This window comes from Schistocerca piceifrons, chromosome X (genome assembly GCF_021461385.2).
Source record: "Schistocerca piceifrons isolate TAMUIC-IGC-003096 chromosome X, iqSchPice1.1, whole genome shotgun sequence".
Classification (NCBI taxonomy): domain Eukaryota; kingdom Metazoa; phylum Arthropoda; class Insecta; order Orthoptera; family Acrididae; genus Schistocerca; species Schistocerca piceifrons.
The window spans coordinates 648,580,837-648,605,789 of record NC_060149.1 but is presented as its reverse complement, the minus strand read 5'-3'; the positions used below and the strand labels follow the sequence as shown (position 1 = coordinate 648,605,789).

The window sequence follows — 24,953 nt, the reverse complement described above, 5'->3', positions numbered from 1 at the left end:
ATGGTACACCATCCTGACTCTCCTTTCTTTCAGATGGCTTCAGTTTCCTATTGCTCTTCATGGCTCATTATGCCACACGACAGCACTACAAAGACATCCTAAGTCCTTATTTGCCACTTACCATGAAGATCACTTTGGGGATGAGTGCTGTATGTAGCAACATTACAAGAGCTTATTCTCATACAACATGTCCTCTGCACCATACAGTGCCTGGTGGAAGTTACCTCCTTCCTGTTTCACTTGCAAATGGAGCGATGGGAAATGACTGTCTATATGCCTCTCTGTAAGCCCTACTCTCTCTTATCTTATCTTGGCAGTCTTTATGCAAAATGTATGTTGATGGCAGTAAAACTGTTCAGCATTCAGCTGCAAATGCCAGATCTCTATATTTTGTCAACAGTGTTTTACGAAAATAACGTTGTCTTACCTCCAGCATCGTGGTCCCGGTTTTATACCACGAGGAATCTGTGAGACATGAAGAAACAAGCAGTCTTGGTGTCTGCGTTGCAGTGTTAAAATTTTTATTATTATTTCCCAAGGATGCATTTCACCTTTATTTAGGCATCTTCAGACTGGCTGATATTTGGTAGTGATGGGTACATGGGATGCCATGCATAAAATATCCCAGCAGGTAAACGCCCCTTGTCAAAGCTTTCAAAACATTGTGCAGTGTCATTATGGCATGTGGTCCAATCCAATACAAACCAAATGGTGTCAGGCCTACAGTAAGTCATTAAATAATAAGCATGCCGGAGCTGTAGTGATTAAAGACTTACTGTAGGCCTGATCCCATATGTTTTGCATTGGACTGCACCACACGATGTAATAAGGACGCCATACAGTGTTTTTAAGGCTTTGAAAAGGGGTATTTACCTGAAGGGATATTTTGTGTGTGGTATCCCACATATCCACTGCTATCAAATATCAGCCAATCTGAAGGTGTATAAATAAAGGTGAAACACATCATTTGGAAATAATAAAAAAAATTTAACACTGCAATCAAGGCTGCTTGTTACTATATATCACACATACTGCTTGCTGTACCAACCCCAGAATGAACTGTAATCTGTGGGATGTCACTTAAGAAAGTTTTAACCAGAGTCCAACAAAGGAGAAGGTAGATAAGAAATATAAAGTAAAAACGGAATGGACACAGCCTGAAGCAAGGCATGCAGCCATTTAATTGAAACTGTAAAGCCCAGGAAATATGAGGGAGACATCTTCTTGGATCTTCTCTGGAAGAGACCTGTAGGATGAGAACTGGGAGGTAGAAACAAAATGTGGCACAATGTAAACAATGCTAAATGACAGGTCATGGCGATTCTTTGAGGAGCCGGATTTGATGACAGACCCTTCCCCTCATATAGGACTCCACGGAATATGGACTGCTAGTCATCTAAATCTCTCTCTTTATATAATTCCTTACATTCCTAGACAAGTACAAATAGTCACTAAGTTAAAAGGTGGACTACCCCAGCATCACACACCAATACATGAGATGTGAAAATTTGTTCCCTAATTTCATGTGGGTGCCTAAAGTCTTTGGCTCACTTATTGTAGATGACATGTATCATAAGGAAATGTTTTATTTTATATGGCAATAATGGAAACTGTTTTGCGCAAAGCTGCTACAGTATTATAAGTCTGCTATGACATCAGTATTTACATTGTATCAAACTGTAGTGTTGAGGATTAACAATTTGAAATGTAGTACAATGTATCACTAAATCATTCACGCATAAGAGGGAGTTCCTAATGTCTTGTCAGTGCGCATTCACTAACTTAATTATGTTAGTTTCAATAATGGAAAGAGTAAAAGTAACACCTCCGTGTATAGGTGACTCATTGATAGCCACATAAACAAGACTGACAACATTGGTGAACTTTCAGACAAGTCATTCTACAGAGCTAACAGAATGCACTTATACACATATACATCTGTTGCATTGTCAACTACAATGTGTTGGTACTGCAACTCCACTAAGAAGTGTTGTTTTGGCAGGCAACAGGTTGGAGGTGTTAGTCAACAAGAGCAAAGACACTTTCTGTGTGAGCACATTAACCAGCTACAATGGGTCATCCAGGATAGATAGATTTATAAATTTTAAGAAGTATGTGGAAAGTGTTGGGAGGAGGAGGGGGACGGGGAGCAGGAGGGGGAGGAGGGTTGGCTGGAGTCAGTACAGAGTGGACTCAAGGGAGGAGAGATTTTGGGATGAGCCTACATATCTGAGTAAGGATTGGAGGTTATGCTGGAGTTTTGGGATAAGATTACTGTGGTAGGGCTTGTAGGTGGAAGTATTGGACAGTTGGTGGATACTTGCTGTAAGGTAATTGCTGCAGTTCATCATGACAGTGGTGGAGTCTTTGTCTGCAGGGGTTTTATGTGTGCATATCATCAACCAGCTGTTCACCTGTATGAATAACCACTGCCGAACTGCAGTTGAGACCAGAATTGACCACCTGGAACATGCTTGACTTCAATGGCTGCTTCACAGCCCATGTCATTTGCAACCCCCCCCCCCCCCCCCAAACACCAGTTTCTCTGACTTCACAGCCCATGTCATTTGCCATTTGAACCACCCCCCCCCCCCCCCCCAAACACCAGTTTCTCTGACTTAAGTAGATGGGAATTGTCCTTGAAATATATCTTTTGATACGGTAGATGGGAATTGTCCTTGAAATATATCTTTTGATACGGTAACTCTCCAGGCCTCAACCACCATGCCTGTCTCCATTCTCCCCACATCACTTATTCTGCACTCATATCCACATCTCCTCAGTCTGCCTCTTCTTCTGTTATATCTCCCCCTTCCAATCCACTTCTCCATGGCATTGTGCACTGTGCACAACTCCCCCTGCCTATGCCAGAATGAGCTCACCAGTGTCACATACTTATACCATTAGCTTACTGCCTCTCTGTCCCATCCATCAGCTAACATTCCCCAAATGTCCCTCCCATATCTTGACTCCTGTCTCCCCTCACCCTAGTTGAGCTGCAATGCTGGCACAATGTAATCGGCTGGGACAACACAGCTGTCTGTGTAGGTGTATGTGCAGTCTGTTAGCTCTGAAGAAGGATTTGTCCGGAAGATTAGCAACATACACTGTCTTGTTTATGTGCCTATCGATGACCTGATGCCTCAGATATACAGTGACTTGTTACATTTACCGCTTTCATTATTTATGTTCCACCAAGGACTTTCTTTTGCCATATGTATGCTCACTTGATTAGGAAATGTACTCCGATTTTTTAAATGTGGCTTATCTCAACAATGCTTAATCATTCATATTTTTCTCACAGACGTCTCAGATATTTGATGATGCAGACACAAATTTTGGATGTTTGTCATTGAAAGGCCTGTAATTACAGTGAATAGCAACCTGATAGATGCATTATTTATAACTGACAAAATTATTTAAAGGAATCCAAAATAGCAAAACAAAGTAGATGAATTAATAGTTCAAATTTTTATTACATATATTTTCATGCTCTGCAATTAAAAAATCCCAAAATAGAAATATTTGTTCCAGAAAACACCCCTACAAAATATTTTTCAACAAGAATTACTGTGTAACTCTATAATTCTGAATCCATTTCAACCCTTCTCTTGTTCCCATTGCTGGTTTGTACTCCAAACCAATCCAACCATCATAACCATTATCTTTTAGAACATCAAATATGTAGCTGTAATTTACTTCACCAGGTGTGTCAGGTTCATTTCTGTTGGGCACTTGGGCAATCTGGATGTGGCCTATGGACACAAGAAATAATTAATATGTTGAAAACATCATTAAGCTAAAATACAATATGGTACACAGATAATCTAAATGTAAATTTTACATTAGTTCTAAGCAATCACGCAGCCAAAAGCTTCATAATACGTTCACATTCTTAACTTTTTGATGTCATTATCTGAGGTAATGCCACATGTTTTACCAGCAATATCAAATTCTTCCATAACTTTTTTTTTCATACTTTATATACAGGTCTCTCTTTCAAGAGTTGTCAAGCACATTTTCTCTGGTGTTTCAGCACATATTTGCAACTTCATTTTTGCGTTGTGCAGCTGGAGTCAGCTCAAACAAACAGTGCTCATCACTTTCATGCGATGCCCAGTGTCGTTGGGAAGCATTGGTTTGTTTGCCATTACAAACAGAATTACTTTTAAAACAGAATTTTACATGCCCATTCGACAGAGCAGTCTCAGATTACTCTAGTTTTTTTAACATGTATTAATAGGGATAGTAAAACTCGAAGAATAACCAGTACTCCGGCAGTGACAGCACTGTTGCATTCCTCACTGACTGCTACTGCAAAGTATGCAGCACTACTGAGTCACTGCTGGCATGCTGTTTTTTGTTTGTGTTTCACTGTCCCTGTAAATACATATAGATAAAATGAATATCACACTAGACTAAAATGGGCCCTCTCTATTTCATGGGTGCATAAAATTCCACTTTAAAAATAATTTTGTTTGTAATAGGAAACAAACCAATGTTTTCCATCAACAATGGGCTTTGCATGAAAGATGTGAAGAGTGCTATTTGTGTGAGCTGACTCATGCTACATAATGCAAAACTGAAACACCAGAGTAAATGTACCTATTGTTTCTTAGGAGAGACACCCTGTATATTTCTCAATACTATGACAAATTTGTAGGAACGATTATAATTTCCAATTGCTGCCACGAGTACACTACTGTTCATTGTACCAAATATAAAGACCACTGCACAGAATACATGCTATCTGACATCTGGCTGTGCATCTGAGGGCATTTCCTTCTGCATGCCACAAGATTAGATAAAGTGTTCAATGCCACATTCACAATCAGCTGTCAAGCTCAGCTTGCTATTGCTCTGTATATTTCCACAGAATTACTCATTCCATCTTGTTATGTGCTTTTGCATATCTTGTTATATGCTTTTGCATTTTCATTGCTAATTTTGAACAGATAAAGTCTGGAGTCAACCCCCAGTTCTTTAAACAAATGAAGGACAGCATCCTATGCATTACAGAGGCTGTGCCATGAGTCATGCTTCATAATTTTATCTGATAATAATTTTTACAGATTCTTGGACTGTTATAACAATATGCTTTGGGCTGGGATTTGGTACTCTCTTGGCTTATTGAGACCCACACCATGTTTTTAATCAGCCCAGCACTAAAAGTCTAATTTTGACAGGTTGGTGGGTGTGTGACACCACCTGCTTCTCCATTATGCAGGTAGTTCTGTTTGACAAAACACCACCGCAATGAAGAGAGGTGATTGGGCAGGACTCCTCAGCCAGTTCTTTTTACGTATTGCTGTGGCTCAGAAGTACCTGCACATGAACCCCAGCTCCCTCCTTGCACACAACTATAACAGTTGGTGGAGGTATGTACATAAAAATGTTTCCTTCTATTGTCACAGCATACTTTCTCAGCTTGCCCATGTTGCCCAAAACCAAAGTATGTTCACATTGTGCTATAACTAAATGCCAGCCAGGACACTTTGCTACTCCCACTTGATAGCAGTGAATCAGTTCATGGAGATTACTTTTAGATCACCAATGGCATGCAAGAAAAGAGATAATGCGTTTTTCACACTGAAATTTAAATCTTTTTTATCTAGAACTCAATTTGCTTATAGAGGTTAGATTTGACTGGTGCGCACAAAGTTAGCATTATTAACAGTTCTGCAGTAACAGCTGTGGGTTGCTGTCCACCATTTCCTTGAGTAACTGGGATGGTTGTTGGAACAGGACATGAGTTTCAATTAAATTAACTGCTGTAGAACATGTCATCTGACTGCTGTTTCCCTTACTGGCTATTTAAAATCTGCTGATGACAAAGCATCTTGCATTCGCATCACACCTCACAGTGGGCACTGTTAACATTACTCTGTAAAATGCTAAGCAACAACACTTTTGACAGAGTACAGTGCATCTGCAATGCCTATAGCCGAGCAGCATATTACAGCTGATGTGAAAACACTGTAGCTGCCATGTAATAAATATCAAACAACAAGTAGTTTTAAATCAGAGTATAGACTTTCTTACATCATACAAAGATATTTCATCAGAATGAGTAAATGGATGAAACTGTGTTGGAACAGGGTTCAACTATACAAACAAAATTTTAACCATACTATTACAGAGATTTAACAGAAGTCACATAATCCTGTTCTACTGTTATTGGTATTGTGATACAGAAGTGTAAGGCATATATAAAAACCAATCCTCATCCCTACAGGCCAGAGAAAGTAACTTATGCAGCTCTGGTACAAAGGTCAGCGAGAGAAAGATCCAATAAAAAGTGATTGTACCCAATTTTCATTGCTGTGCAGCTACGAAAAAGCTACAGATCACAAGAACAAAGGAGTGGGGAAAACAAAACTGTCACTGGACTGTGAAATAATAGAAGTCTGTTATATAGGATGATGAGTCACAGTACGTGATGTGACAATAAGAGGCACCTGTGTGGTCCTGGAAAATGCCTGGCAAACAGCACTTGCCTAAGTATGACACTGTGACTGTGAAATTTGGTGACAAATTTATGGTCACAGATATTTACCTGTTTTAGGTTCAAACGATCAGTTTATTATTTACACCACAAAAAGAACAAAGATGTACTTTGGAAATTTGTGGTAAGGTCTTATAGAACCAAACTGCTGAGGTCATCGGTCCCTAAGCTTACACACTACTTAATTTAACTTAAACTAACTTATGCTAAGAACAACAGACACATCCAAGCCCGAGGGAGGACGCGAACCTCTAACGGAGGGGGGGAGCTGCACGGACCATGACAAGGCGCCTCAGACAGCTCGGCTACCCCGTGTGGCAAAAGATGTACTTATAAACAATTTTTGCAACACCATGCTTCCCACATTGTGGCAAAAATTGAAACTGTGTCTTTTCTGACTTACATCTATTACAGATCAGTGAAAAGAATTCCATAGATATTAAATACTGTAGTGGTAGCAACCAAAGAAGGTGTTACAAACTGTTACCCACAGGTCTTCAGTCTTTAGAAAACAATGATTGTCACATAACATATTGGAACATATCAACTGAGTCTCACAGGGATGAAATCCAGTTGGCAATATTAGCTTGACCGCATGCAGGAGAGGGTGAAATTAGTTATCAAAATTGGTTGCAAATATTAATTACACTTATATGGTTGAGGCTGAAATTTTTATTGTTATTGTTGTTATTATTATCTTCTTTATTACAACTAATTATTATCTAGACATAAATGGCTTTCTATCATTGACATCAATTTCATGGTTGACATATTTACATATTATAATTTAGATGTCTTGTAATTGTGTGGCAGTGTTTCAACTTCACTCTAATCTATATATGCATCTTAATGACTACATAGATGACTATACTTATTGTGTTAACATCCGATGAGCAATTCAAAACCCATACCAATTAATAAGTGACATTAAATACAGCTGTGTGAAAAGTATATCACAATGAAGAGCAAAAAATAGTTCATTATTCTCCACGACAAACTTCATTATCTCACCTGTTCTGTTTATTCAGAAACAAAATCTTTTAAACTAAACCTAGAACAACTGTAATAAACCAAGTACTGAATTAGTGCAGTAAACTGTCCTTCAGGAGAACCCCAGAATAAATCCTAGTCTGGCTATCATAATTTAGGTTTCTCGTTAACTTAAAGCCCTTCAGTCAAATGCCTAAATAGTTTTCAAATAGCTTTGTCAAAAACTAGCAAGTGCTGTATAAGTGCAGAAAAGAATAATTTTGTTAGTTATTTATGTAAAATAATTAATTACATACCAACATATGGTAGGGCCGTTTTAATTGTGTGTGTCAGGTCACCTTGTAAGTGTTGAACATGGAATAAATCCATCATCAACCTTAGATTTGGACTATTTATTCTTCTGACAATGTCCAGCCCTTAAAGAGAAAAAGATGCTCTATCAGAATACCATCACATCTTTTTATCCTAATTAAACTTGCAAATAGTTGACATATTATTTTATTTTATTACAATAAAAGTAACCAGCAAATAAATGTTTGCAATGCTGTGCAAGCTTCTTCATATCTGAATAACTGTTGCAACCTTCATCCGTTTGAACCTGCTTGCTCTAGTCATGCTTAGGTCTTCTTCAACAAGTGCAGTTGTGCCACAAATTTCTTTCCTCCCAAGAAATTATATTCAGTAGCTCCTCATTAGTTACAAGATCTGCCGATCTAGTCTTCAGCATTCATCTGTATCATTGCATTTCAGAAGCTTCTATTATCTTATTGTCTGAACTGCTTACCTTTAATGTTTCACTTCTACATATACAGATGGTGGTAGTATTGTGTACGCAAGGTATAAAAGGTACCACATTGGTGCAACTGTCATTTGTAATCAGGTGATTCACGTGAAAATATTTCCAATGTGATTATGACCGCACGGTGGGAATTAACAGACTTGGAATGCGGATGGTAGCTGAAGCTAGATGCGTGGGACATTTCATTTTGGAAATCAATAGGGAATTCAATATTCTGAGATCCCCAGTGTCAAGTGTGTGCCAAGAATACCACATTTCAGACATTACCTCTCACCACAGTCAACGAAAGAGCCGCTGGCATTCACTTAACGGATGAGAGCTGCACTTGTCGGTGGTAACAGATGAGCAACACTTTACAAAATAACTACAGAAATCAATGTACAACAAATGTATCCATTAGGACAGTACAGTGAAATCTGGCATTAATAGGCTAAGCAGCAGACGGCTGATGCTAGTGCCTTTACTAACAGCACAACATCGCCTGCAGTGCCTCTCCAGGGCTTGTGACAATATCAGTTGGACCTTGGACGATTGGAAAACTATAGCCTGGTCAGATGAGTCTTGATTTTAGTTGGTAAGAAAGGATGGTAGGGTTCAAATGTGGTGCAGTCCCTATGAAGCCATGGACCCAAATTGTCAGCAAGGCACTGTGCAAGCTGGTGGTGGCTCCACAATGATGTGAACTTAGTTTACATGGAATGGACTGGGTTCTCTGCTCCAACTGAATCAATCAGTGGCTGGAAATGGTTATGCTCGGCTACTTGGAGACCATTTGCAGTCATGCATGGACTTCATGTTCCCAAACAACGATGGAATTTTTATGGATGACAATGATCCTTCGGGCCACAATTGTTTGCAAGCGGTTTTAAGAACATGTTGGACAATTTGAGTGACTGATTTGACCACCCATCAAACATTTATGGGACACAATCAAGAGGCCAGTTCGTGCAGAAAATCCTGCACTTGAAACACTTTTGCAGTTGCGGACGGCTATAAAAGCAGCATGACTCAATATTTCGGTAGGAGACTTCTAGCAATTTGTCGAGTCTATGACACGTTGAGTTGCTGCACTATGGTGGGCAAAAGGAGGTCTGACACAATATTAGGAGGTATCCCATGACTTTCGTCACCTCAGTGTAAGGCTACAAATATCTTCAGAAAAATCTCCCTAACATTTAACAGTTGATGTCAACAAATTCTTCTTTTTCAGAAATGCTTGTCTTGCATTTTATATCCTCTCTACATTGGCCATCATCAGTCATTTTACTGCCCAAATGGTGAAACCCATCAGCTTCTTTTAGTGTCGGATTTCCTACTCTACTTCCCACACCATCATGTAATTTTTATTTGACTACATACTATTATCCTTGTTTTACTTTCATTGGTGTTCATTTAATAACCTCTTTCATTCTGTTCAACAGCTCTTCCAAGTTGTTAGCCATCTCTGTCAGACTTACAAAGTCATAAGCAAACATCAAAGTTTTTATTTTTTCTCCCTGAACTTTCCTTTCCCTTCTAAATTTCTCCTTGATTTCCTTTACTGTTTGTTCAATGTACAGATTGGATAACATCAGGGACAGACTACAACACTGTTTTATTTCACTGTTAACTATTGCTTCCCTTTCATGTCCTTTGACTCTTAGAATTACAGTGTGGATCCTGTACAAGTTGTAAATAATCCTTTGCTCATTGCATTTTGTCCCAGCAACTTAAAAATTTTGAAGTGTGTATTCCAATCAATATTGTCAAAAGCTTTCTCTAAATATACTGATGCCATAAACATAGATTTGACTTTCTTAAATCTACCTTCTAAGATAAGGTGTAGGGTCAATATTGCGCCTCACATCTTCTTACACTTCTCTGGAACCCAAAATGATCTTCAGCTGAGTTTGGTACCCACCATTTTTTTCCAGTCTTCTGTAAATGTCGGTATTTTGCAAGCACAGCCCATTAAACTGATAGTTCTGTAGTAGCTCACACTTGTCAACACCTTTCTTATTTGGAGTTGGAATAACATTCTTCCTTAAGTCTGAGGATACTTTGCCTGTCACATGTATCTTACATACCTAGAGGAATAGTTCTTTCAGGGCTGGCTCTCTCAAGAATATCAGTCATTCTGAGGGAACATCATTTATTCCAGAGATCTTCTTTCCACTTAGGTCTTTCAGTGCTCTGTCAAATGCTTCTAGCAGTATTGTCTCTCCCATCTTATCTTCAACCACTTCTCTTCTCTTTCTATAACACTGTCCTCAAGTTTTTTTCTATCATATTCATCTGGGATCCAACTACTGCACACACAGTCATGTGCTGCCATCTCTCTTGCCACTGGCAATACCGTTGTGGGAGATAGTAGGAAAACAGTACAACAATATTGTAAGCGAACTGAGTTGTTGTTAATTGCATATCCCACAGCCACCATGGTAATACATGGTGCCAGCTTTGCCACTAGTTGTGTGAAAGCAATCAGTGCTGCCATTGCGGGCACCAGTTCTTCTTCCACAGGTCACATGCCCGCTGATTTTCAGAGCAGTATTTTTCCATTGGGTGGCTATAAAGGACATCACCTGGCCACTTTGCCCCAGTCTGCATCAGGAGTCATTTAGGTCTGAGTACCAACTGCATCTTGCTGGCTCCTCAATTGGAGCTCCCTCTGTCCTGCGCAGTCATTTGCCCTGAGCCACGTCTGAGAGTTCACTCCATGTCTCCTCAGAGTTCTCCGTGCTGGGCCTGACATCCGCGGCACCCATGACCCATCAGTATGCAGCTCACGGTCGTTTCCAGATTATGCCGGCCATGTATGCAGCCCATCTGATGGAGCTCATCTCTCTGATCATTTGATGCTTCCACCTCACTAGATACCATCATCAATTGTTCAGAGCTGCCACCTCACTGGACACCATCTCTGACTACCCAGGTCTAGCACCTCATGGACTTCAAGTACTGACTGTCCTTTAACTCTACTGATCTCCAATATATGGCTGCATCAATGTCTCCCTTGGAAGAACTCTTCTAGTATGTCAGTCACTATCGGTGGATTGGATTTGGACTCATGTTCGAGTAACTATGTTGCTGTAATCAGTTTAGGAGTGTAAATAAAGTTAATTTATTCTTGCTACCTTGGGGCACATTTGTAAGTGTGGCTCTCTCAGCCACAACACAAAAGTTTCCCTTGTGCAGCCCTTCTATACTTCCTTCCTTCCAGCTTTCAGCTATTCCTTCTTTACTTAGTCATCTGAGTGCTTGGTATTCACACAGCTGCTTCTATTTTCTCCATAGGTCAGTTTAATTTTCCTATAGGCAGCATCTATTGTTGCATTAAAAATGATATGCCATATGTTACTAATGTGAATATTTCTGAACCACAAGATTTTTGGATGATTGCGTGATTTATTCCATAATTATATGTTAATGAATGTTCTTGGTAGACTAAAAGTAAATTTAACTTTGCATTAAAAAAACTGCTCCTAAGTCTCAGGTTCTCAGCACTGGGCTAGCTCATGTCCTCCAATGACATTAACAAACCTGAGGCAAACAGGCTGCAAAATTTCTTTTAGAGCAACTCTTGTTTTGTATTAGATTTCCAGATAATGCCTTTCCCCTCATAAAGGCTTTCAATGTATTATTGCCACCAGTCTGTTACTTCTTTGGAGTGAAATAAGGTTTTGTGTCATTAATCTTTATCCCCATTTCTCATCATATGTATGAAATCTTTATGTATGCTACATCATTTCTTCCTACAGTTACTAACTTTATGAGTCACTAACTTTTCCTCTGACATCTGCACTTTCTGCTGTTTTCATTTCTGGGCAATCAATAATGTTACAGTTTTCTTCAACATTCTGCATCTTTCAATATTTACTTGTTTGAATTAAATTATTTTACAGGTTATCCATGTTTTCTTTATTGCCTGTAAGATTAAATCCATGCCATGAAGGCAGACATCAGAAACATCAGGCATATGGGCTGACTAGGGTGGCTGAAAGGTAAACACAGTTCTGCCAAAAGCAGAGCACATGGCAGGTATAAGCCACAGGTAAGAGCACTACAGTTTTTTCTGAGGTTGGAGAACTCAGGAACCACATTTATTTTGTGAAAATGGCTAGCAGGGTGAAAAAAATTATATCCACAAAATTAAGTGCTACACTTTAGAAAGGTGATGGTCGATAACCACATATACCAAAATGTTCATGACAATGAGAGGAATTAATTGCCACCAAACCAGTGTAGCAGTACTATTATTGTTACAAAGTTAATGCAAATGAATATATCCTCTGTTTAATAACTATTTAATGCACTGAACTATCTACATAAACAGTGCATCAAACATTAGCTGAAGATGTCAGGTAATGCCACTGAACATCTCAAACCAGCCTGATTAATTATTACTGAATACGCAAATTATGCGAAAACCAGGAATTCACCACAGATACACAGTACATGAACCAGGACAGAAAAGGGAGGCCATTTTTTACCTTTCCTCTGATATGCAACATGTGACTTTGTGGTAATTTAGGTAATTAATTATGTTAGCATTTAAGAGATGTAGGTCATTTGGACTGGGTGCCTCTACTGTAATATCCGACTGCATTACCAGAACGAGAACAGAAAGGATCTTGAACTGAATATGTCAGTCCTAATGTAGTATATGTATTCCAACATGTTTCTGCATATTTATTAATGAGTGCATGAGCACTTGTTTTGTAACTTAGTTAATTATTCATGTACTGTTCAAGGTGTATTGTTTTGCAAAGTCTCAGAAGGTTCTGTCAAGGGAAGTGCTGCTCTTAGCACCTGTAATTGTGCAATAAGTGTGTCTAAATTTGAATAATGGTCCATTTTATTAAACTGGCAGCTAAATGGCAAACTAAGGGCACAGAAATGGAGCACTCAAGATCTTATGCATTTGATTGTCAATTCTGCAGGCACTTGTGTAAGTTGACAGTGTGAATTTTTAAGTGATTGGTTCTTGGCACTGGGCCTGGGTGTGCTTGAAGTATTCTACAACTTTGTTCAGACTAAGCACAATTTAAGCAAAGTGCGTGCACAGTATTTGTATTACTGTTACGACACTTTAATTATTATGAAAGAACTTTGAACTTAGAGGTTTTTGCAACAGTTTCAAGTGATTGATTTAAAAGGGTAGTAGAGATTTGACTTTTAACACCCATGACTTAGATTTCGTGCATGTTTGCCATGATGTATGTACTAAGATTGAAGAAGCTGATTGTAGAGTACCGTAAGTACACCATTCACAGTGTGTTATCAAAGTGGTTTAAATAAACCTGATTTCATTTGAAAATTATAAATTTTAGTTTGGCCCACCACATTAACCCTCTGGGATTTTTTGTAGCATTCATCAATTTTTAATCATTTTTATTTACGTAATTCCGCAATTCTGCCATACACTATCTGACCAAAGTATTAGTGGACATTATTAGGGATGTATCAATGCTTTGCCATTACGATGGCATGAACTCTGCAGGGAACACTTTCAATGAGGTATCTGAATATCTATAGAAGAATAGCAGCTCATTCTTCCTCAAGAACTGATACCAGAGAAGGTAGTGGTGTTGGACATTGGAATCTGGAGCAAAATCAACATTCCAACTCATCCCAAAGGTGTTCCATTGAGTTCAGGTCAGGACTCTGGGCAGGCCAATCAGTTTCAGGAATGTTATTGTTCATAAGCCATTGTTTCACAGATGCTATTTTATGACAGGGTGCACTGCCATCCCGAGACAGTCAGTCATTGTCTCCAAACTGTACCACTACTGTATGCAGCATACAATGCTGTAAAATGTGTTCATACCCCTCCACATTTAGCATTTGTTTAAGGGTTAACACAAAAAGTACCCCCATACCATAATAGTAACTCCTCTGTACTTCACTGTTGGCACTACACGCAGTGGCAGGTAATGTTCTCCAGGCGTCTGTTAAACCCAAACCCTCCCATCGGATTACCACAGGATATAGCTTGAGTCTTTACTACACATCATCCATTTCCAGTCATTCACTGTCCAGTGGCATCGATCTTTATGCCACCCCAAGCATTGCTCAAGCACTGACTGCAGTAATATGTGGTTTATGTGGAGCTGCTCAACCACTTTATCCCATTCTTGTTAATTCCCTATGCACAGTCACTGTGCTAGCTGTGCTTCTAGTAATGCTTTACACCTCATGACTGATTTCTTCTATTGATTTTTTCCCCCAACCTTCTGCAGTGACTAATGGTGGTCTCTGTCTGCTAATACATGTAGTGTACCTGGTCCTAGTTTAGCTGTGATTGTTCCTTCACATTACCACTTCACAGTAACTTCATCAACAGTCAACTTGGGCAGCTTTAGAAGGGTTGAAATGTTGCTGCTGGGCTTGTTACTCACGTGACATCCTCTGTCCAGTCCACATTTGAAGTCATTGAGTTCTCCTGAACGACCCACTCTGCTATTATTGCTTCTCTGCTGACAACACAATACTCCCTATCTCTTTTTTATTCTGGCTGGTCTGTCTCTTGTGACATTTAGTGGACAATTATGCATTACATAGGGGTGACTGCATACTTTTGAGCACATAGTGTTTTTACATGTCTGAGCAAAAGAACACTTGTATATCTGCTGCAGAGTCTGCATGATAGCAGTGTGTGACCCAGCCCTAAGATAGTGTGTTTCCTGATCACCCAGAACTTTATTTATTTATTTATGCATTTCATTTAAAAAAGGGGATGAACCTGTCATGACTTCAGTTTTCCCTTTGATACATACCAAATATCTTCAACTAGACTACTTGGAGTATTTTTGTTGCAATTCCTGCTTACAGCCTCTCACAGTTTAAAATTTATCCCATCCCCACTTATAATTTTTGCATTTTCTTCTGTATCTCGCCCTTAATTTCTATGGAGTTCACGTTACACTTTATTATTACAAAGTTACAGTCTGAATTAAAATCACCTCATGCTATATACTTTGTAGACCAGTATCCAGCTTCTGAATTCTGGTCTAGCCATGAAATTATTCAACTGGTATCATTCTATATTGTCTTGTCTGAAAAGAGTGTTTGCTATTACTAACTGTAACCTTTCACAAAATCCTAAATGTTTTTTTCTCCTCTTTCATTCATTCCTCCTACAGTGTAAATCCTTTTATCCTCTCATAACATAATGTAATGGTTTCATACTATAATTTTCTGTCTGTTTTGTATACTTTATGGGCTTCTCAATCATTTCATATGTTCACCCCATTTCATTAATGTCTGTTGGCAAAGGGAACTTGACACATGTAAAATTTTTGTTGTAATAATTTTTTATTGTATAGTTTTAGAATATTTCAGCCACTCTGTGACCTTCATTCCCACATTTTTCTATTTTTGCTTTTGTTACACTATACACTGTTGACAGGGCGATCACTCATGGAAGTGTTTGATTGCATATAGGTCTCCTTGTTTTAATTTTTTTCTTTTGATAAACCCAATAACATCTAAACTGCTTAGTGAAAGCTAATGTTCACCACATATTCACTCATTTCGCCAAGACAGTGTTGCACAATTTCTGTATGTCATAAGGAATTTTTAAATGGATGACTGAGACTCATTGTAATAATGCTATGAAAAGCTGTTGTTTATACTGACAAAGGTGGCCAAATTGTTGGTATCACATATTTACTTTAAACTTTGTACATCTTTAGTGGGTCATCAAAACAACATAATATGCAAGTAGTAAAGTGCACTACTCTGGCATTTCTGAGGAAATCGAAGAGAAGTTTTATGTGTCTATTATGTAACTAACATATCTGTACATAGGTGCCAGAGGTCGGCTGGGGTAGCCGAGCGGTTCTAGGCACTACAGTCTGGAACCGCACGACCGCTACGGTCGCAGGTTCGAATCCTGCCTCGGGCATGGATGTGTGTGATGTCCTTAGGTTAGTTAGGTTTAAGTAGTTCTAAGTTCTAGGGGACTGATGACCTCAGAAGTTAAGTCCCATAATGCTCAGAGCCATTTGAACCATAGGTGCCAGAGGTCAAGTGGTTAGTGTTCAAGTTTCGTAAGATGAACATGTAAGAGGTGACGGTTTGATTCCTGCTCAAACTTCCATTTTATAGTACAAGTGTGAATTCTGTGATATTCAAAAAATTCGCATGTACACTATTCGTTCTTGTTACACAGCTATGTCTCACTGCTATGCAGATTAATTGCCAAATGGGGCCGGCCTGTGTGTCTGCACCTTGAAGTGTTGAGTGCAAAGTAGTTCCAGGTACCTTATCAGATTGCAAGTGTGGGGGATTTCACTAATCACGGCAGGCATACATTTTGAGGAAAACTCTACACATTGCTTCATTTACTTGTCAATAGTTATAAATGTGTTTGTTCTAATAATTAAATCTAATTCAGAATAGTAAGTAGTCAAATAACATGAAATTCACTAAAACTTCACGCAAATACACGTGTCTTTTATTATTATATTACCTCTTAGATGTCATATAAATTAAACAATGTGACCGGTGATGAAAGAAATATAGATTAAAAATTACGTTTGAGCAGGAGATGAAACTTCGCTTTGGACACATTTGTCTTACGTAACTCGAACGCTGCCCACTTGACCACCATGAACTCTAGCATTCGGCGGCTACGCCAGTAACATAATAGATGCATAAAACTTCTCTTGCCTTTTTCACAGAATTCTCAGAGTAATGCACCTTACTACTTGCACATTATGTTGTTTTAATAGCCTACTAAAGGATAGGAAGTTTGATGTAAATCTGCGATCCCAGCGTCATGGTCTCCCCTTGTAATTTTTTTCCTGGAATGCTGACTAATAGCACAAAGGCATGCAAACATCAATACATGACCTGAAAGTGTCGAGTTCACTCACCTTTTGAAAAATTATTCATGTAATAGTTTGGAACAGAATGTGGATTGATTGGTTCAATCAATCCTACAATACCCTCTTTCTCGAACAAAGATGCTGCATACTTAATGTTTTTCTCATAAATGTCGTCATTCACACTGCTTGGATTTTTAGCATTTCCAGACATCACATGAATCCTTCAAGAAGAAAAAAAAAAAAAAAAAGAACCAAGTGATCAAAAACAAACAATTTACAATGATGAACAGAAATTGTACTGTAAGGAAAAGTTTAATATGGTAACTATCACCACTATCTCTAACCCGAATGAAAGACATTTATAATATAGCCAGAGAAAGAAGTAGTGTACTTGTACATCACGGCATCACTTTTGCAATGGTGCTGTTACTAGAAACAAACTTCAGGGAAACATTTAATGACAGAGCCATGCGAAATTTGAAAGCACTGCAAATGGAGACAGTTTGCAATTTAACCAACCTTGCAGATGACAGTGGGATCATTGACAGGGTGTTTAATGTACGTAAGGAGGGAAAAAATAGTATCTTTCTCAATTCTTCTTAGAAAACGTATTCTCTTGTGGTGCCTTCCACTGGAGTTTGACTAGCACTACTGCCCCACTCTTGCACATATTAAACAAAACCATGGTGATATCCACAATTATGTTTTGGACCTTCCTTGTCTGCTCTATTAAACCTATCTAGTAAGGGAATCAAACTGACATGTTACATTCAATAACAGATTGAACATGGGTTTTGTAAGACACCTCTTTTGTGGGTAAATTACGTTTTCTTAGGATTCTTTCATGAATCTCAATCTGGCATCTCCTGTTCCTACAACCAGTTTTAAGTGACTGTTCTACTTTAGGACACACACTCCTAGTTTTTTTTTCTTTTAGTAAAGTCTACAGTTACACACATCTGTTTGATAATCCATCTTCTAATTTCTCTGTACACATGTGATGTTCAAGTGCCCAATGATAAACTGTTGCTACACGGGGAAAAAGTTCTTTTGTATTAAATATATAATTCTTACAGGTCCAGCAGCCTTTCCAAGATCTGTTATTTTGTTGTTAATACTACAAGAGAAAACAGAAGTGGTAGTATGATATTCCGCACTGACACAATTTTGGAAAACCAAGTTCTGTATTTTTAGGCCTTCCCTGTGTCATCCTCCGTTTAAGTGCCAGTGTGACCATAACTGATATTTTTATATAAGACTAAAACATCTTGAGATTTTTTGTCATGTTGGTAGCAAAAATTTCACAATCAAATTCACTGACACTCATTTTGGCTTCATACAACTTTAGATTTGTCAACAAATTTTTGACTTTGTGTACACCTTTGATGAAGCTCTTTTTGCTTTAGTAATATATTTTTAACATGACTGTTGAACCATGGTGATTCTTTCCCATCTATCATAACCTTGCCCAGAACACATACACCTACAGTATATGAGACAATACATTTGATTTTTGCTGATACTCCTCATTTTCACCCTTGCAGATTAATGTGTGATGCTGACTGTTCAGCTAACTTGCAATCTGTTTATTCTTGCATTTGCTACATAGATACATTTTCCTACCTTTGTTTTAACATCAGTAATAACTGATGTATGAATGAAGTAATCGGACAGCATTCATTGAGAGTCCAGAATGAAGAAAATGACACACATAGTTCTATCAGTCATAATGAGTTATGTGAACAAATGAAAGGCTGTGCCAATATTTCATTTTCAATATTTTGCTAAGTCACTGACCTATTCTACAGGCTACTTATTTTATTACATGAATAGTGATCTATCTTCATATACAAGGTTTTAATCTATCTTGAGTTTTCCACTGACTGTTAAATCTAGCAACAAACAGGCCCACTCTTCACAACATAATTTGTACAAGATCAGTAACAATGAGAGGCTGTTGCAGTGTGCTAGTTATCAAACATCAAAACATTGCCAACAAAGAGGAAAAAAAAAAAAAAAGATTCTCATTTAAAACATTTGGAAACAAAATTGATTACTGAAAGCCTGAAACACAGTTTAGATAAAAAGGAAAATTTAGACACCTTGTGGCTTAAATTTGAACATACTGCCCAGTATAATATGGAAGAGTATGTCCTAAGTATGTTACTGAGTGTTCACACAGATTCACAGTGATCCAATGATACTGGGTGGGCAAAATACACTCCTGGAAATTGAAATAAGAACACCGTAAATTCATTGTCCCACGAAGGGGAAACTTTATTGACACATTCCTGGGGTCAGATACATCACATGATCACACTGACAGAACCACAGGCACATAGACACAGGCAACAGAGCATGCACAATGTCGACACTAGTACAGTGTATATCCACCTTTCGCAGCAATGCAGGCTGCTATTCTCCCATGGAGACGATCGTAGAGATGCTGGATGTAGTCCTGTGGAACGGCTTGCCATGCCATTTTCACCTGGCGCCTCAGTTGGACCAGCGTTCGTGCTGGACGTGCAGACCGCGTGAGACGACGCTTCATCCAGTCCCAAACATGCTCAATGGGGGACAGATCCGGAGATCTTGCTGGCCAGGGTAGTTGACTTACACCTTCTAGAGCACGTTGGGTGGCACGGGATGCATGCGGACGTGCATTGTCCTGTTGGAACAGCAAGTTCCCTTGCCGGTCTAGGAATGGTAGAATGATGGGTTCGATGACGGTTTGGATGTACCGTGCACTATTCAGTGTCCCCTCGACGATCACCAGTGGTGTACGGCCAGTGTAGGAGATCGCTCCCCACACCATGATGCCGGGTGTTGGCCCTGTGTGCCTCGGTCGCATGCAGTCCTGATTGTGGCGCTCACCCGCACGGCGCCAAACACGCATACGACCATCATTGGCACCAAGGCAGAAGCGACTCTCATCGCTGAAGACGACACGTCTCCATTCGTCCCTCCATTCACGCCTGTCGCGACACCACTGGAGGCGGGCTGCACGATGTTGGGGCGTGAGCGGAAGATGGCCTAAGGGTGTGCGGGACCGTAGCCCAGCTTCATGGAGACGGTTGCGAATGGTCCTCGCCGATACCCCAGGAGCAACAGTGTCCCTAATTTGCTGGGAAGTGGCGGTGCTGTCCCCTACGGCACTGCGTAGGATCCTACGTTCTTGGCGTGCATCCGTGCGTCGCTGCGGTGCGGTCCCAGGTCGACGGGCACGTGCACCTTCCGCCGACCACTGGCGACAACATCGATGTACTGTGGAGACCTCACGCCCCACGTGTTGAGCAATTCGGCAGTATGTCCACCCGGCCTCCTGCATGCCCACTATACGCCCTCGCTCAAAGTCCGTTAACTGCACATTCGGTTCACGTCCACGCTGTCGCGGCATGCTACCAGTCTTAAAGACTGCGATGGAGCTCCGTATGCCACGGCAAACTGGCTGACACTGACGGCGGCGGTGCACAAATGCTGCGCAGCTAGCGCCATTCGACGGCCAACACCGCGGTTCCTGGTGTGTCCGCTGTGCCGTGCGTGTGATCATTGCTTGTACAGCCCTCTCGCAGTGTCTGGAGCAAGTATGGTGGGTCTGACACACCGGTGTCAATGTGTTCTTTTTTCCATTTCCAGGAGTGTATAACAGGGCCAGAAAGTATTTACAATAAGATACAAGTAATATTTTCTTGAGTTCAAACTCTTTTTAGATAGTTATGGTTTCCATTTACTACAGAGCCCATTTCACACCATTTTGGTGCTAAGTTTTGCATTGCAGAAAATGTTAAATCATTTGTTTCTCAGACTGATAATTAACCCTAGACCAGTAAAACAAACAAAAATTATGAACGCCAGCTTTCAAAGCTTGCACATAAAGTCTTGTACAGTTCTTCTGTTTATGAAATCACACACAATATACACTTGAAGACATAGAAATACATTTTAAAGATCTAATAAGAAAACTGAGTTTGGCAGTTTGCTGTGTGTGATTTTTTGGACATAAAGTAACTAATTTTCACTTAATTTCTGTCCTAAACACATAGCAGATACTAATTGCACAATGAATGTTCAAAACATAAATGTATAAATACAAAAAGCTTTTGCACAGTGTTTTAGGAATGACTAAGTTGTTACATATATTTCTTGCTATAATGGCCACAGTTTAGTCTTCACACTTTTATGTAGAGTTTGTAGATTTAATGCTGCAGACTACATTACTGTTTCTACAAGTAACAGTACTTGAAGAAGAAGATGTAGTTGTAGTAGTAGTTGGTGTTTTTATAATAAAAAATAAAATAAACTGCTGAGAGAGAGAGAGAGAGAGAGAGAGAGAGAGAGAGAGAGAGAGAGAGAGAGGGGGGGAAACCATATTTCAAATGTATCCAATGGACTTAAAAATTATAATTCGAAATCAGATAGCTCAATTTTATACCTATGTAATTAGCTACAAGATTTCAGTGGCAGAGCAGCTCAAATAAGAGTCAAATTCATTCTTAAAATGGAATGTAACCAAGTAAAATAAGATTACTTGTATATACTATCAATAATACTAAAAAATACGATTAAATGCAGATTGGTAGTCACTTACAAAGTTGATATATCAAAAGAAGAATGAGTGTCTGATGGTTTAGAAAGCAAAGGTAACTGTTTATTGTAGAGTAATGGAATATAGTTTGGGCTCACATATGACAAATTTTTGGATTTTGAAGAACTGCTCAGCTGGAGCCAGGACAGATTTTGTGAATGACTATTATGCAGACCTCACATTATTCTTTTAGTTCACAAGGTACAAAAGACTTTAGAAAGGAGCACTTGGATTAATGCCATGGCTGACATCTAGAAAGGCTTTCGCCACTATGACACTGTCACTTAGTACACAAAATATGTGCTTGTGAAATATTATACAGAATATGATACTCAATTCAGGATTTTCTGGTAGCTAAAACTTCACATGCAGACCTTAATAAGGAGACTTCAACGGAAGTGGGAGCAGCACAGGCATTCCTCAAGGGAGGGGAACATAACTGTACCTATTTTTGATATACAAAGTACATCATATCATATGGACACTTCTAATATTCCAAAAAACTTATAGAAATCAATAAAAGGTTTATAACAAGTGGTCATATTTTTAAAAAATATATTTTTTACCTGTTTAGATGGTGAAGCAACACTGCAATAGTGTCTATGTGGACAATGAGAAAATTTGTCTAACTGGCAGTGGAAAACTGTGTTCTTTAGGTTAGAAACGCGTTTACCAAAGTTCATCTTCCTCATTTTCTCCCACTGCCTAATTATTTCTTTGAGCAGAGTGTTGCTCCACAACTCTTCTCGTGTATTTTTTGTCCACTTTATCAAGAAAATTTGTGAAGTATTTGTGATTACTTGTTTTCCCTTTACAAGGTAACCAATAAAAAAATCCCTGTACAATCCCCAAAGCACTGGTCATAGCCTTCCTAACAGATGAAATTAACTTTGGTTTTTAGGCACAGGATCACCATCTCCCAGCTACAGTTTTAACTGGTGTTCTGTTGAAACTTCCTGGCAGATTAAAACTGTGTGCCCGACCGAGACTCGAACTCGGGACCTTTGCCTTTCGCGGGCAAGTGCTCTACCAACTGAGCTACTGAAGCACGACTCACGCCCGGTACTCACAGCTTTACTTCTGCCAGTACCTTGTCTCCTACCTTCCAAACTTCACAGAAGCTCTCCTGCGAACCTTGCAGGTTTCATATCAGCGCACACTCCGCTGCAGAGTGAAAATCTCATTCTGGAAACATCCCCCAGGCTGTGGCTAAGCCATGTCTCCGCAATATCCTTTCTTTCAGGAGTGCTAGTTCTGCAAGGTTTGCAGGAGAGCTTCTGTAAAGTTTGGAAGGTAGGAGACGAGGTACTGGCAGAAGTAAAGCTGTGAGTACCGGGCGTGAGTCGTGCTTCGGTAGCTCAGTTGGTAGAGCACTTGCCCGCGAAAGGCAAAGGTCCCGAGTTCGAGTCTCGGTCGCGCACACAGTTTTAATCTGCCATGAAGTTTCATATCAGCGCACAATCCGCTGCAGAGTGAAAATCTCATTCTGGTGTTCTGTTGTAGACATGAAATGGCAGAATTTTGTCTCATCCAAAATCAGTTATATTCATTTTGAAATTTTCCCAGGATCCCTGAGGAATTCATTATTATCCTGAGGAATTCATTATTACAAGTGCTTTCCATCAGTATTTAATAAAGTAACTGGACAGAAGATTATTAAATTGCTATGGATTTGAAAGAGCAGTGAAAACTGAGTATGCATAACAATTTATGCATCGCAATTTTGGTTCCATTATGGTGATGAGTAATTAAAACTATTACCATCCTGTAAATAATTGAATTCTTGGCTATCCTGCACGTACTGAAAGTTTTCATGGTACAGAGATGGTAACTGCTCATCCTGCAGTGGCTATTTCTCTTGTCATACTTACACTCAAGTGTCGCATAAAGTTGACAGCAAACAACAGAAATGTTTTACAAAAAAATGTGACATCCATAACTATGATACAATGCACAACTGTGATTTTACAAATACAGTACAACTCTCAGTACTACTATAATGGACATTACGTAAGCTTGACATTAATTTTTTTTTTAAGATGTGTCTCATTTGAAGTTGGAAGGTGATTTACTGAACTCACTACGATTAATCAGTATGTCAGTGTAACATAGAGGCCAAGACCACCTGTTGTGATCAATCTAAACAGATGTCACATCTCATCCCGATTCACTGTCAACTAGCCATATAAGAATAATATGTAACTTGCACCAACATTAAGAAATGCTACTGCTTACTGTTTACTGTCTCACTATTGTACAATCTCTTTGTATTAGACATTTATTTTCCCTCACTTGGTTTCTCTCAGGCTTGTAATACTACATGCAAATGACAATCAAATGAGGCACTGCTGTTGTTAAGACAATGGTCTCATACTCGAGAGAATAGAGTTTGCATCCTTAAATATTCTGTGTGTCCATATATTTGACTTATTTATTTCCATTGTACAATGACAAAATTTTCTATCATTATCAGATAATCCCTGGGCCAACATTGCAGCTCGACTATGATGAATGGTTAGGTCAGATAGAGTGGTCAAGGTGACAAAGCAGGCAAAAAGTTATTAGGGAGGGTTGGGGAAAGTTGCAGACTGCTGTGGGCTGATGCAGCAGGCACACGGGATAGGAATAAGGCACTGGTGAGCTCAGACAGGGGAGTTTTGTGCAGGTGGACAACGACATCGAGGCGTGGATTGTGACGGGGAGATAGAACAGATGAAGAGGGAGACAAAAGTATGGGTGCAGAGTGATTGAAATTGGGGGAGGGGGGTAAGGGGCATAGGTTGTGGTCAGTGTGGGCCAGAGGAGACTGAGGACAGGAGTATTACAGAACTGAAGGATATGTCGCAAGAACAATTTTCATCTATGTAATTCACAGAAACTAGTGTTAGGAGGAACGATCCAGATGGCATGAACTGTGAAGCAGCCACTGAAGGTGAGCATGTTGTGCTTAGCAGCATATTCTGCCACTGGTGATCAACTCTGCTCTTGGCTATGGTTTAGCAGTGATCTTTCATTTGGGTGGACAGCTAAGTGGTTGTGATGTCTACATAAAGTGTTGTGCATAAGAAACAGCATGGCTGGTTCAGCATATGACTGCTTTTACAGGTGGTACTGACTCTGATAGGGTAGAATATCCCTATGATGGGACTGAAGTATGATTTACTGGGTGGGTGCATTGGGCAAATTGCATACCTAGATTTTCCACAGGGGTATGACCCTTGTGCTAGAGGTTGGGACTAGGTGGGGTGCGAGAATAGACTG

General features: G+C 39.5%; 1 protein-coding gene across 2 annotated transcripts in view; it reads right to left on the bottom strand.

Annotated features, from left to right (window-relative positions):
• Positions 1-3,456: 3,456 nt before the first annotated feature.
• The window catches only part of LOC124721153 (putative hydroxypyruvate isomerase), a 43,923-nt gene continuing 22,426 nt past the window's right edge, over positions 3,457-24,953 (bottom strand). Inside the window, exons 3-5 of one of the 2 annotated variants that reach the window (XM_047245973.1) lie at positions 17,156-17,328; positions 7,792-7,911; positions 3,457-3,755 (exon numbers count right to left, since the gene is read on the bottom strand). In XM_047245973.1, coding sequence (XP_047101929.1) covers positions 3,568-3,755; positions 7,792-7,911; positions 17,156-17,328 — 481 coding nt within the window. In that variant the 3' untranslated portion in view covers positions 3,457-3,567. The remainder of the gene's footprint in view (positions 3,756-7,791; positions 7,912-17,155; positions 17,329-24,953) is intronic. The other variant, XM_047245974.1, reaches the window with a different exon arrangement.